The 14,339-nt window shown below is 40.3% G+C and overlaps 1 protein-coding gene across 2 annotated transcripts in view; it reads left to right on the top strand.

Annotated features, from left to right (window-relative positions):
* Positions 1-3,000: 3,000 nt before the first annotated feature.
* Positions 3,001-14,339, top strand: part of LOC124121747 (acid-sensing ion channel 1-like) — a 34,076-nt gene continuing 22,737 nt past the window's right edge. The window contains exons 1-2 of one of the 2 annotated variants that reach the window (XM_048396963.1): positions 3,001-3,504; positions 10,402-10,581. In XM_048396963.1, the coding sequence (XP_048252920.1) occupies positions 3,491-3,504; positions 10,402-10,581 (194 nt within the window). In that variant the 5' untranslated portion in view covers positions 3,001-3,490. Of the gene's footprint in view, positions 3,505-10,197; positions 10,582-14,339 lie in introns of those variants that run through there. The other variant, XM_046484808.2, reaches the window with a different exon arrangement.

Here is a 14,339-nt window from a genome sequence, read left to right as displayed (position 1 = left end):
GGATAGATATGAAGAGGACAATAATCCTCTACCAATAAAGAACTTGATTGATTATTCAATTTCCTGTAGTAATAGCCGTCATCTTCACATCACTTAGGTTTGTCTAAGTTAGGCAAATAGATCAGTTTACGCCGCCCTTGACGGATGGGTTAGCTCTCACAGAGGATAATCAGATGCATCTGTGAAAATCATCGAATCATGATCACAGATTTAATCAACCAATTAGAACACAATTCCACAAGTTCTTCTCGCGTAATCCTCGAGCTATTGACTATGGACACCAATTACCCAGCGAAGCCAACATGATATTGAAAAAGGAGTCTGTGTCACATGCACGCAGTATACTGGCTCCCTGTAGACCAGTCATAGTGTTATCACCTTAATTCCACGCACCAAACTTGGTCACTATCAAGTGCCATCTTTTAAAGGTGAGTGGTTGAGTATGGTTTTACGCCGCTTTTAGCAATATTACAGCAATATCACGGCGGGGGACACCAGAAATGGGCTTCACACATTGTACCCATGTCGGGAATCGAAGCCGGGTCTTCGGCGTGACGAGCGAACGCCGCTAGGCTACCCGACCGCCCCCTTTTAAAGGTGAGGTGAGGTGGATTTGGGTTTAACGTCGCGTCCAAGATATTTGTACTTATATTGCGACGTGCATGAAAGCTGTTGCCGTGCAGTAAGGATAGACATGAAGAGGACAATAATCCGTGCGTGCGTGCGTGCGTGCGTGCGTGCGTGCGTCCGGACTGATGCCGATTCATAGTGCTGGCTCACTGAGATACCATGCGGCAGTTCAGTTTAACATGAATACCCTACTCAGACACAGTATACTGACGCCGAGCCGACCAGTCATTGTTTTAGCCCCTTAATGCCAAGCGCCAGGCAGTACAAGTACAAGTACAAGTACCACCTTTTAACGTCTTTTGGTATGACGCGACCGGGGATCGAACCTCGGACCTTCCGCTCTCTAATCGGAGGCTCTACCACTAGACCACAGAGGCGGTCCCATCTTTTAAAGTCTTTTGGTACGACTCAGCCAGTCCTTGGTTAACCAATCACCGACCTTCCACTCTCCGACCCTCTATCTACTAGACCACAGAGGTGGGCCCGTTAGGACGAACATCCATCTAAATACTATGAATACCTAGGTGCTATGTGACAAGCCGATCCACATTTCGCCACCTTTTAAACACGTGTTTGTGATATCAGTAACTGGCGACATGGTTTCAACATGGAGTAATGTCTTACAAATTAAGTTTCGGCTGAACTGATTTGTGCCGTGTACATTGATGACTCTCTCATTAAGACGAAAATGTTTATCTTTATAAAGTGAATTGAAGCAAACATCAGTTATTTAAACAAACTTTCTCTGTTGAAAAATATCATATACTGTATACTACGGTTATAACGAACTCAGTGGACCACTAATTTTAGTTCGTTATAACCGTAGTTCGTTATAACTATATAATTATACAATATCTATACAGAAAATGGCCGGGATCAAAAATTAAGTTCGGACGCCTTTTCCACATGACCAAAGAGGTTAACCCCGTCAGCAAGCTGACAAGGTAAGGATGTCATCTGTGGGATGACTCCACGCCCTGCTACATACTCCCCCGTCAACAAAAGGCACGTCCCGGGCCGCATAGTAGGGTACTGAGGCTTATTTTGTTCAAATCTTATATGAACGTGCTCAGCCCCACGTTGGGCGCCAATGTAGCGGCCATAACATTTCCGAGTCCCGTGATGGGATTCGAACCACGGACCTTCTGATCAGAGGTCGGACGCCTATTCCACATGACCAAAGAGGTTAACCCCGTCAGCAGCTGACAAGGTAAGGATGTCATCTGTGGGATGACTCCACGCCCTGCTACACATATCATCGATCCCAATTGCGTGGATCCATGCTCATGATGTCAATCACTAGATTGTCTGGTCAAGACTCGATTATTCACAGACCGCCGTCATATAGCTGGAATATTGCTGAGTGCGGCGTGGGGCATCATGGCTTGATGGTGATGAAGCCTATGCCCACTGACTATTTAGAATCAGGACAAACTTTGTATGATATAAGTATATTAGTATTCATTAATGTAGACTAATGAGGCAAGGGTTGCAACATATCGTGTTGGTTAAACATGTCACTGAATTGAATTGAATTGAATAGAAAAATGGTAGTAGCATAGGTGTGCGTACGAGAAGAATACAGTAAACTACGGTTATAACGAACACGCTTATAACGAACTAACGGATATAACGAACTAACTTTTTAGTCCCGACTATATGATGTAGTTATGCTGTATATATGCTTATAACGAATTATGGTTATAGCGAACTAAAATTAGTAGTCCCTTTGAGTTCGTTATAACCGTAGTTTACTGTAGTAGAATTGTTAAGTAATATCATGCTTGTATTAGCAGGAATGTCACCATAAACTATGTAACGAGCACACAGATTGCGAGACTGAATACGGTTTTGTTTGAAGTTTCAGTCTATTGGGGTTCTTGTTTCTCAAGCCTAAAATGTTTCCCAAGAACACGCTAAATCTTCAAAGGAAACAGTTATGTGCTGCTAAGAAATCAAGGTATCGTTTGTTTTTTTGTTTGTGCATGTGTGTATTTAACACGCGGGTCTTGAATAATCGATCAGACAATCCAGTGATTGACTGAAATTGAGCCACGATGCACGCTGTCGGAGTACGGTGAGACGCGATCAGCCAAGTCACCTTACCTGACCACCCGAGCCATTAGATCGTCACTAACGACCAGCAGAGGTTGCTGGGAACATAGCCCTTGATACACCCTGGGACCGTGGTTAATGCAAACTACAAACTGCATCATTGATTCATAACGTAAATAGTGCAAATCAAATATTGTTTACTGATGAGAGGATAGATTCGTCATACAATTTCAAAACAGCAAGTAATAAGTTTGAATTAAGTCAGTTTAAAGCATCAGTTTATCAACGTATGGTGCTCGTTTTGGGCAAGTGTCTGGACCTCATCATTTTGAGGTGATAGTTTTATAAACATACCTTACAAATAACTCGGATGATAAAACGCAATTTGCCATTGACTATACACGTGACTGAGGTTTGGACATTTGTTTCATATGACCAATATCTCAATGTTGTACGACTAGGAACACACCCCAGGCAGACCTTCGGAACATTCTCTGTCATAGAAGCCAAGCGGGAATGACAAGAGTTCCGCTTCCACCGATACTTCACATGATGGAATACGAATACTACCTGTCATCTTCCAATTACTGAATAGTCATGCTGGCACTCTTCAAGACATGGCCTATATCGTGTGACCATCCCAATGTCACTGACAGACGAGTGGTTCACATGTAGGTGTCGTTGTCTGAAACATGCATTTCAGCTGTCGCTGTGCACGGAGCGTAAAGTGATTGTTCGCTCTAGGCTTTGAAACTGTGAACATCTGATATTGCTTTGACTGGCTGGAACAACGGCGTCTGAATAGATGAAACTGTTCAGGTAGGTACCTACCATCTGTTTGTGGGGATCATGTAGCTTGTGTTATACTTCCCCACTTTTGATATGGATATGTATCTTTCCATGATACACAAAACTTATTCTCATGATGTGTTAAATTCAAATAGAAAGACAAATCTATGTATCTCTATCAAAATGTGAGTAGTGTCGCTTAAGTTGAATCTTACCACCTGCTACTCTGCCATTACTGGAGACGATTTGGAAAACAGTGCAGTAACAATGGTCTTGTTCTCACTCATCTTAACAGGCCTATGTTTTGTTTTGTGTCACTGTAAAGGAAATTAACATAGATGAATCATACGATACTTGCACTTGATCATCTCGATATTAGAACAGCCCCCTCCCCCATCCCAAGTGCTATTGTTAGAATGCTGCCAGACTTACTGGATAACAGGGTGTACATGTTGGTGTCTTTCTTGATAAAATATTGTAGTCAGCACATTAGAGGCCAAACATTACGACCGATTTAGTTGTAAAAATAGATGTTTCTAACTTGATACATTTCAGGGAAGGTTATTGTACCATGGTGATAAAATGTGATAGTGGTAATACCTTAAACATTGTGTTTTTGTCGCTCAGATGAATAGGGAGTGAGTGAGTGAGTTGGGTTTAACGCCGCGTTTAACAGTATTCCAGTTATATCACGGCGTGTCAGCTTGATGTGGGAGGAAAGCCTGAAGTGATGCAGGTCTCAGACGTTTACCACTTCGGTGAAACCCACGAGCACGGGTATGGTGCTGATAAACCTAGAAACATAATCGGGGTGAACCAGGATTCGAACCCACAATCATAGGTTTCTGGCGTGTCCAAGGGACGCAACTCTGCACAGCGAATCGCGGCGCCTTAGACGACTGGGCCACTCGTGCCCCCGCATAAATAAGGTGGCGGTGAAGCAGCCTAGCGGTCAAAGCGGTTGCCTTCACGCCAATACCCCGGGTTCGATTCCCCGCACGGTTCATGGTCTACAGTTAGAAGTGATTCGTTTCATGAAACAAAGACAAAATGTTTTTCAAGCGTCTGAAGAGCCCCACTCCGGCTGCACGTCCGAGGTGTTAATGCCTTTGGTGAAATCCGAATGGGAATTAAGCCGACAAACTAATAATCCTAATTATCAAGGCGAATCTGAGATTCGAACCCACTATCATCGGATTCTGACATGGCTAAGGGAGGCAAGTCCATGCGGCAAAACTACTTATGGCAGTAGGACGCCTGGTTTATATGTACTTGTATACTAAAACATCGAAAACATTTTACAGCAAAGAAAAGAATTTTGAGATTTCCAAGCTAAAACAAATTGTTGTGAGTGAGTGAGTGAGTATGGTTTTACGCCGCTTTTAGCAATATTCCAGCAATATCACGGCGGGGGACACCAGAAATGGGCTTTACACATTGTACCCATGTCGGGATTCGAACCCGGGTCTTCGGCGTGACGAGCGAACGCTTTAACCACTAGGCTACCCGACCGCCCCTCATTGTTGTGTATATATGTGTATATATATAATATTATATATGCACTCTTATACCCAACAATCATTTTTTAACTGGGATTTGTATAATAAAACATCCAAAACATCGAAAGTACATTTAAACCAGAGGAAACAGGTTTATGTATATTCCTCTTGAATTACGTCAGATGAGATGCAATGATAAAAACATAATTGTTCAACGACTTATCATCAAATCCATGTTAAATATTAAATAATCTATTTCGTTTCGCAGAAAGTTCCCGATTCGTTTGGCAATAAGTCTGCCATTCATTAAACACCATTCATCCCTCGGGTTATCAGTTAAGGACGAGATATTTTTTCAAGTCATGACAACCACTTAATTGAAGGAATTCCTGCCTCAACTACTTTATAGCAGGCTAAAGCCTAAAACACACGTGACAGATATCGTTAGAGAATTTCTTGCAGCAGGCGGCGTTGTTACTGCTTTATCACAAGACACGAAACCCGGCTTGGGAAAATTCCCTTTTTTGTTTATTTGTTTGTTTCTTATTTTACGCCGCACTCAGAAATATTCTAGCAATATGACTGTGGTCTGTAAATAATCTAGTCTCGACCAGACAATCAAGTGATTGACATCATGAGATGAACTGGTAGTGATTCAAGTCTTCTATCCCGTCTATTTAGTAACATATTTCCAACTTGTTTCACATATTTGTGAGCTTATTAGAATTTCAAGTATGCCAATCGCCATTTGTTCTACAATGGGATGCAGCATAGAATTCCTACTTGTTAACATGTACAGTATTGTTAACCATTGTTTCCTTGCTGTGTGCACGTGGAGGCTGTCTGTAAGTTTCTGAGATCACCACTGCGGGAGAGTTTGGGGAGCTATCAGTTCGATTAAACATTTACATGTTTTGATAAAGAATACATTCAGGCAAACCGTAGACACATACCACTGAGTTAGACATGTTCAACAACTATCTACATATCCACTATTCACCATCCCCTTACAGAAACAGGAGGCACGGGTGGCCCAGTCGTCTAAGGCGCCGCGATTCGCTGTGCAGAGTTGCGTCCCTTGGACACGCCAGAAACCTATGATTGTGGGTTCGAATCCCGGTTCGCCCGATTATGTTTCTAGGTTTATCAGCACGTGGTAAACGTCTGAGACCTGCATCACTTCAGGGATTCCTCCCACATTGAGCTGACACGCCGTGATATAACTGGAATACTGTTAAAAGCGGCTCACCCTTACAGAAACAGTGTAATATACAGAAACATCCACATATCAATCCTCCAGTCAACCAATCAAACCCCCCTAAACATTAAACCCCTGTAGTATTTGAAACAACCACTTGGTGTACCTGTCAGTCCCACTCACATTCTGACCCCCAACCAGTGTTGAACATCACTGTCCATATGTCCTCGCATCATTTCCATTCAAACATCAACCAATCATCCATCCAAATACATGTACTACCATTCTCTCTGTAACTGTAATGACAGAAAACCATCTATAATGCCATCTAAAATACCCATTATGCATATCGGGAAGATGTTAACGTCCATGGGGGAATCGTTAAGGGTGTGAGTGTTTATACTCCCTGGATAATGAGTGGAATATTTAAATTCAACATTTACTGTTGTGATGTAACGTCAAAATAGTTATAGTCAAATGATTAATAAAAGTACGGGTATTGTCATTTTCTAACACACACTCTTGGGACGAACGATTGTCAAACATCTAATATTAATATAAGAAGTATTTTCAAACGATATTGTTTGATAGCTGACATGGGCCTTGAATGGGTTAACCAGATGTGTCTGATATAACCATATACTTTGTCGACATATTGGAAAATAGATTCATTGGAGAGTTTCCGTAGTTGAAATAGCTGGGTGTCATGTTCAGAGTGATGGTATGGGGCGTACCAACAGTTAACCATGTCATATTTTCACTTGGTGTCGAACGCCAAATTCATCGATTGTGCAAAATGGATTTAAGTTTGAAAAATATTACGCAACATTATCTTTTTGGCTTAAAAAATCGATACACCTCACACCTTAAACGCAGGAAACGTGAGTACCAAGACATAGTCACACTCACTCACATCATCACTACCCTAAATTAACCTACCTTCACTTCCACCCTCTCACTAAACCAACACTCAAGTACAAACCAGTCTCCACAAATAGTTGCAACCTTCAAGAACAACAGACTCCTTCACCGAAATATAATTATTTACACTCACTCCATCATTCGTCATCACTCGCCCCTTTCCGTAACATGCACGAAGACTCGTCCACCTATCCATGACAATACAGCAAACCAATGCGCGTGCAGATTGAAGTACTTCGATCAAAATTACCCCGAGTGCTTAAATCAATCATCGCTGTATGGGATCGTTAATAATCGTGAAAAATTGGCATCGTCATTTTGACATTACGAAGAACATCGATAACGAATAGTGTTGCATGAATTGTAGTTGTTTATACAGATAGGTCATGCACGGCGAGAGATTGAAATCCAGACACGTGCGTTTGTTTACGTAACGGCGCACATGTTTTCCTATTGATATTTTCTCTGATGATCTATTTGGCTTTCTAAATTTATTTCAGTTAAATATTCATTTTGAATGTACTAAGACATGATAAGTATGTTTAAGTAATTGAAATATATACGAGTTCCAAACCAAATATATTCACATATAACTAATCAACTTTAATATGAAATATTGTGCTTATATTTCACTACATCGGGGATGTTGTAGCCTCGCGTTTCACGAGTCATTATTTTCTTGCCCGTTACAACTGCCATTCACTCATTCATAGACACAGCATAAACAGTCATGTTCATGTAGACAAAACATAAACAGTCATGTTCATGTAGACACAACATAAAGAGTCATGTTCATGTAGACACAGCATAAACAGTCATGTTCATGTAGACACAACATAAAGAGTCATGTTCATGTAGACACAGCATAAACAGTCATGTTCATGTAGACACAACATAAAGAGTCATGTTCATGGAGACACAACATAAACAGTCACGTTCACGTAGACACAACATAAACAACCATATTCACATAGACACAACATAAACAGTCGTGTTCATGTATTTACAATATAAATAAATAGTGTTCATGTAGACACAACATAAACAGCCATGCTCATGTAGACGCAACATAAATAGCCATGTTCGTGTAGACACAACATAAACAGTCGTGTTCATGTATTTTCAACGTAAATCAATAGTGTTGATGTAGACACAACATAAACATCCATGTTCACATAGACACAACATAAACATCCATGTTCACATAGACACAACATAAACATCCATGTTCACATAGACACAACATAAACAGTCATTTCATGGAGACACAACATAAACAGTCATGTTCACATAGACACAACATAAACAGTCATATTCATGTAGACACAACATAAACAGTCATGTTCATGTAGACACAACATAAACAGTCATGCTCATGTAGACACAACATAAACAGTCATGCTCATGTAGACACAACATAAACAGTCATGTTCATGTAGACACAACATAAACAGTCATGCTCATGTAGACACAACATAAACAGTCATGCTCATGTAGACACAACATAAACAGTCATGTTCATGTAGACACAACATAAACAGTCATGTTCATGTAGACACAGCATAAACAGTCATGTTCATGTAGGCACAACATAAACAGTCATGTTCATGTAGACACAGCATAAACAGTCATGTTCACATAGACAACACAAACAGTCATGTTCACATAGACACAACATAAACAGTCATGTTCATGGAGACACAACATAAACAGTCATGTTCATGGAGACACAACATAAACAGTCATGTTCATGTAGACACAACATAAACAGTCATGTTCACATAGACACAGCATAAACAGTCATGTTCACATAGACACAGCATAAACAGTCATGTACACATAGACACAACATAAACATCCATGTTCACATAGACACAACATAAACAGTCATGTTCACATAGACACAACATAAACAGTCATATTCATGTAGACACAACATAAACAGTCATGTTCATGTAGACACAACATAAACAGTCATGCTCATGTAGACACAACATAAACATTCATGCTCATGTAGACACAACATAAACAGTCATGTTCATGTAGACACAACATAAACAGTCATGCTCATGTAGACACAACATAAACAGTCATGCTCATGTAGACACAACATAAACAGTCATGTTCATGTAGACACAACATAAACAGTCATGTTCATGTAGACACAGCATAAACAGTCATGTTCATGTAGGCACAACATAAACAGTCATGTTCATGTAGACACAGCATAAACAGTCATGTTCACATAGACAACACAAACAGTCATGTTCACATAGACACAACATAAACAGTCATGTTCATGGAGACACAACATAAACAGTCATGTTCATGTAGACACAACATAAACAGTCATGTTCACATAGACACAGCATAAACAGTCATGTTCACATAGACACAGCATAAACAGTCATGTACACATAGACACAACATAAACATCCATGTTCACATAGACACAACATAAACAGTCATGTTCACATAGACACAACATACACAGTCATGTTCATGTAGACACAACATAAACAGTCATGTTCATGTAGACACAACATAAACAGTCATGTTCACATAGACACAACATAAACAGTCATGTTCATGTAGACACAACATAACAGGCATGTTCATGTAGGCACAACATAAACAGTCATGTTCATGTAGACACAGCACAAACAGTCATGTTCACATAGACACAACATAAACAGTCATGTTCATGTAGACACAACATAAACAGCCATGCTCATGTAGACACAACATAAACAGTCATGTTCACATAGACACAACATAAACAGTCATGTTCACATAGACACAACATAAACAGACGTGCCAATGTAAACAACATAAACAGTTGTACACATGTAGATACAACACAAAACAGCCATGTTCACGTAAACACAATATAAACAGCCATGTTCACGTAGACATAATATACACAGCCATGTTCATGTGTACACAGCATAAACAGCCGATGTAGACAACATATACAGTCGTGGTCATGTATATACAACATAAACATTTGCATATTCAAATGGGCATGTTTCGCTTAACGAGATAGCCATGATATGACTGAATTCGGGCAATCTATCATAGTACACAATCCCCTCGTACCATTTGCACTTATTTCTGTCAAGAGCGATAACTACACAACGCGTAGTTTATTAATTCGTTTCCCACTTTACGCCACGAGTTGTTCAGACCCGTGTAAATGTTGTGGAGTTGGACAGATGGTCGATGCCTGTCGACAATCATTGGTGACCACGATACAGGAAGGGGATGGTGTGCTCAGAGCTCTATGTCAACACATTGCATTTGTCACAGAATGAGTGTACACGCCGACAAGAGCGACTCAAGTCTGGTGCTGTCAGACAGGGCGGACCCCGAGGGTGGAGGGGGAGAAGGGGGAGTCGCCGAGACGGCAGTAGTGGAGGGAGTTGCTGATAACAAGGCCTACATCCCAGACGCCAATGGTAAGGTGCTGGAGCAGACGGAGATGCAGAGGTAAGAGACATTCATTATTCCGATGACAGGTATAACAGATAGCGTTAAATATTTTAGTGTAGATCGTCATAGATATTTATAGCAAAACAACATCGTTTTTGGCAATGATTTCAGTTTCGCTATATTCAAGATGGCTGAGATAGTTTTGTAAATAATATGAAGACCTCGACTTTTAATTAGCCTGGATTTATCTTTAGCATTCCTTTCCGATACATGATGGCATGCATGTACAAGTTAGAGGTACATTTTCTATATAATTCAGAGAACGTATTATTAATGTGCCAATTTGTATCCCATACGTTTATGAAATGTAAAAAAGAGCAACATTACCACTTCCATAACCATAACATATTTCTGCTAAGAGCAGAGGCCGTTGGACCATTCCGACTATATCATTAAGACGTATATCATTAAGACTGTATGTCATTATTCCGTATAAGAAATACATTGTTTGTGTTGGGCGTTCGAGGTAAATGTGTGCATGTCACCCAGGCATGGTGTCACTTTAGGTTCATAGTTTATCATAGTATATCTTAGATTGGAAAGTTACGTCCCATCTTCTGGAGGCAAGGAAACTGGACTTTTGAAGTTAATTCCCTTCCCTCGAGAAGATGTTAACGTCCATGGTGGAATCGTTAAGGGTGTGAGTGTTTATACTCCCTGGATAATGAGTGGAATATTAATTTATATTCAACATTTACTGTTGTAATGTAACGTCCAAATAATTATAGTCAAGGTTTTTTTTATTGTATATATTGGACAAAACTGATACATAAAAGTACAGGTATTGTCATTTTTTCTAACACACACTCTTGGGACGAACGATTGTCAAACATCTAATATTAATATAAGAAGTATTTCAAACGATATTGTTTGATAGCTGACATGGGCCTTGAATTGGTTAACCAGATGTATCTGATATAACCATATACTTTGTCGACATATTGGAAAATAGATTCATTGGGACGTACCAACAGTTAAGCATGTCATATTTTCACTTGGTGTCGAACGCCAAATTCATCGATTGTGCAAAATGAAATTAAGTTTGAAAAATATCGCGCAACATTATCTTTTTGGCTTAAAAAATCGATACATTTCCGATAAAACTGCGATTTAAATACAGACCGTGACATCCTATTTCTGCATTGGTGACAATTGTTCACGACGTCACGAAGTAACAGCATTTGGCCATTAGAACAACATGTTGACAAAAGTGATGCTTCCTTGTGATTCTGTACACAAGTTTTACATTTTTGAAAAGACAGCGGAATACATAGAATAAACAGTCTTGGAATTAACTAGTTTGGAACCCAAACATGTGGCAACGCACTGACATGTTGTTGTTTCTCGTTACTTGTTATTCTCTCAGAGACCCTGCAACAAAGAATGGTTCAGCCGTTTATTATCGGGAACTGACCACGAATTAGAACTGTTGATGCCCAACTGAGAAATCATTCTTGTGTTATCGCACGGTTTTAAATGCGCCCTCCATGTTTCAAGGGGTGTTTATCGTCAATTTGCGCACACCATCTACCAAGTGAAATGATAAACATCCTCCAAACACGACTCAGCTAATGACATCAGAGCTTTGCAGTTGATAAGCACGATACAGACTCCCATTTTGTCGAGAACAATCAGGTGCAGCTCTGCATGTCATTGTGTACCCTCATCTTGCTGTCTTATCTCGATGTTTGACCTTCGTTTCAAGATAGAAAAAAAACTTGTTATTTTTATTAATGTTATGGCTCTTGATTTTATAAGCTTAGCAATACCATTGCGATGACGTATCATCCTATACTGAAAAGACCCAAGAGAAATCAAGGTTCGCTGTGTATAGTGGAACCCTTTTAGTCCGGACCCAGTTAGTCCGGACACCCCACATTGTGGGCGTTTCCTGTGGGAAACATTTATTAATTATATTGTTATAGATGGGGTATTACTCAATACTCATTATTTATTAATCCTGATGTTGTTTATTCTAACGATCTCAAAGAACAGTCCCGCTTTTGTGGTTTACTAATATCTGAAAAAAAATCCATATCGAGTCATGACAGTACCATGACGATAACAACGTCACAACGGATTATTATAGTTTTTGTTTGTTTGTTTGTTTGTTGTTTAACGCCCCGCTCAGTCATATTCCAGCTATATGACGTCTGTCTGTAAATGATCTAGACTTCCAATGATTGACATCATGAGCATCGATCCACCAAATATTTGGATACGATGACCTGAAACAAACCTAGCCCCTGGGGATTCCAGCTTAGAATAGATCTACAGCAATCTATGCCGGTTGTAAGAGCCGATATAGCTGAAATAGTGCTGCGTGACTATTGTTTGTTAAACAACAAAGTAACAATCAAACAAACAATCTACCAAGTCAGCGAGCCTGATCCCCGGATCCATTTAGTCACTTCTTACGGGGGGCACGGGGGGCCCAGTCGCCTAAGGCGCCGCGATTCGCTGTGCAGAGTTGCGTCCCTTGGACACGCCAGAAACCTATGATTGTGGGTTCGAATCCTGGTTCGCCCCGATTATGTTTCTAGGTTTGTCAGCACCATACCCGTGCTCATGGGTTTCACCGAAGTGGTAAACGTCTGAGACCTGCATCACTTAGGGCTTTCCTCCCACATTAAGCTGACACGCCACGATATAACTGGAATACTGTTAAACGCGGCGTTAAACCCAACTCACTCACTCACTCACTCACTCACTTCTTACGACAAGTATGGGATGATGGGGACCTATCTCCTTACCCGAAAACCCCATATTGTGCCATACAAGGCATAACCAATACAAACTAATCATGACAAGTACGCCCGCAAACAACAACTAATATAAATGTACAGTAAAATCTAGAAATAAGCAACTCGAGAATACTATTATTTTCACGACGATTTAAACGATATGATCCCAGCAGTATGGTTTAATATCCACACTCCGCTTGTACCAAACTACATATGTGGTGTAACTGTTTGGTCCCAGTTGACTTGTCAGTTATATTGTGTAATATCGATACTCCGGTTATTCCGAACTACATATGTCGTGTAACTGTTTGGTCCCAGTTGACTTATCAGTTATATTGTGTAATATCGATACTCCGGTTGTTCAGAACTACATATGTCGTGTAACTGTTTGGTGCCAGTTGACTTATCAGTTATATTGTGTAATATCGATACTCCGGTTATTCCGAACTACATATGTGGTGTAACTGTTTGGTCCCAGTTGACTTATCAGTTATATTGTGTAATATCGATACTCCGGTTGTTCCGAACTACATATGTCGTGTAACTGTTTGGTCCCAGTTGACTTATCAGTTATATTGTGTAATATCGATACTCCGGTTATTCCGAACTACATATGTCGTGTAACTGTTTGGTCCCAGTTGACTTATCAGTTATATTGTGTAATATCGATACTCCGGTTGTTCCGAACTACATATGTCGTGTAACTGTTTGGTCCCAGTTGACTAATCAGTTATATTGTGTAATATCGATACTCCGCTTGTCTCGAAGTACATTTATCGAATAACGGTTTGGTCCATGAAGTTCTGTCACCTCTGTGGTCTAATATCCACGCTCCGCTTGTCTCGAACTAGGGATAGCTCGAGCTATGTTCGGTGCTCCTGAGAACCTTACTGTTTGTTCAAACACCTCTCTATTTATCGACACAAACCGTCGGTATTGCGATGATACTGAGGTAAAGGTACCACGCCATGTAATGCTCGGGAGAGTTATATCAACAAACTCGACTTTGTA

Source organism: Haliotis rufescens, unplaced genomic scaffold (genome assembly GCF_023055435.1).
Source record: "Haliotis rufescens isolate VD_foot unplaced genomic scaffold, xgHalRufe1.0.p SCAF_16, whole genome shotgun sequence".
Classification (NCBI taxonomy): Eukaryota; Metazoa; Mollusca; class Gastropoda; order Lepetellida; family Haliotidae; genus Haliotis; species Haliotis rufescens.
The sequence above is the reverse complement of the archived record's forward strand: the minus strand, read 5'-3'. Positions and strand labels throughout refer to the sequence as shown.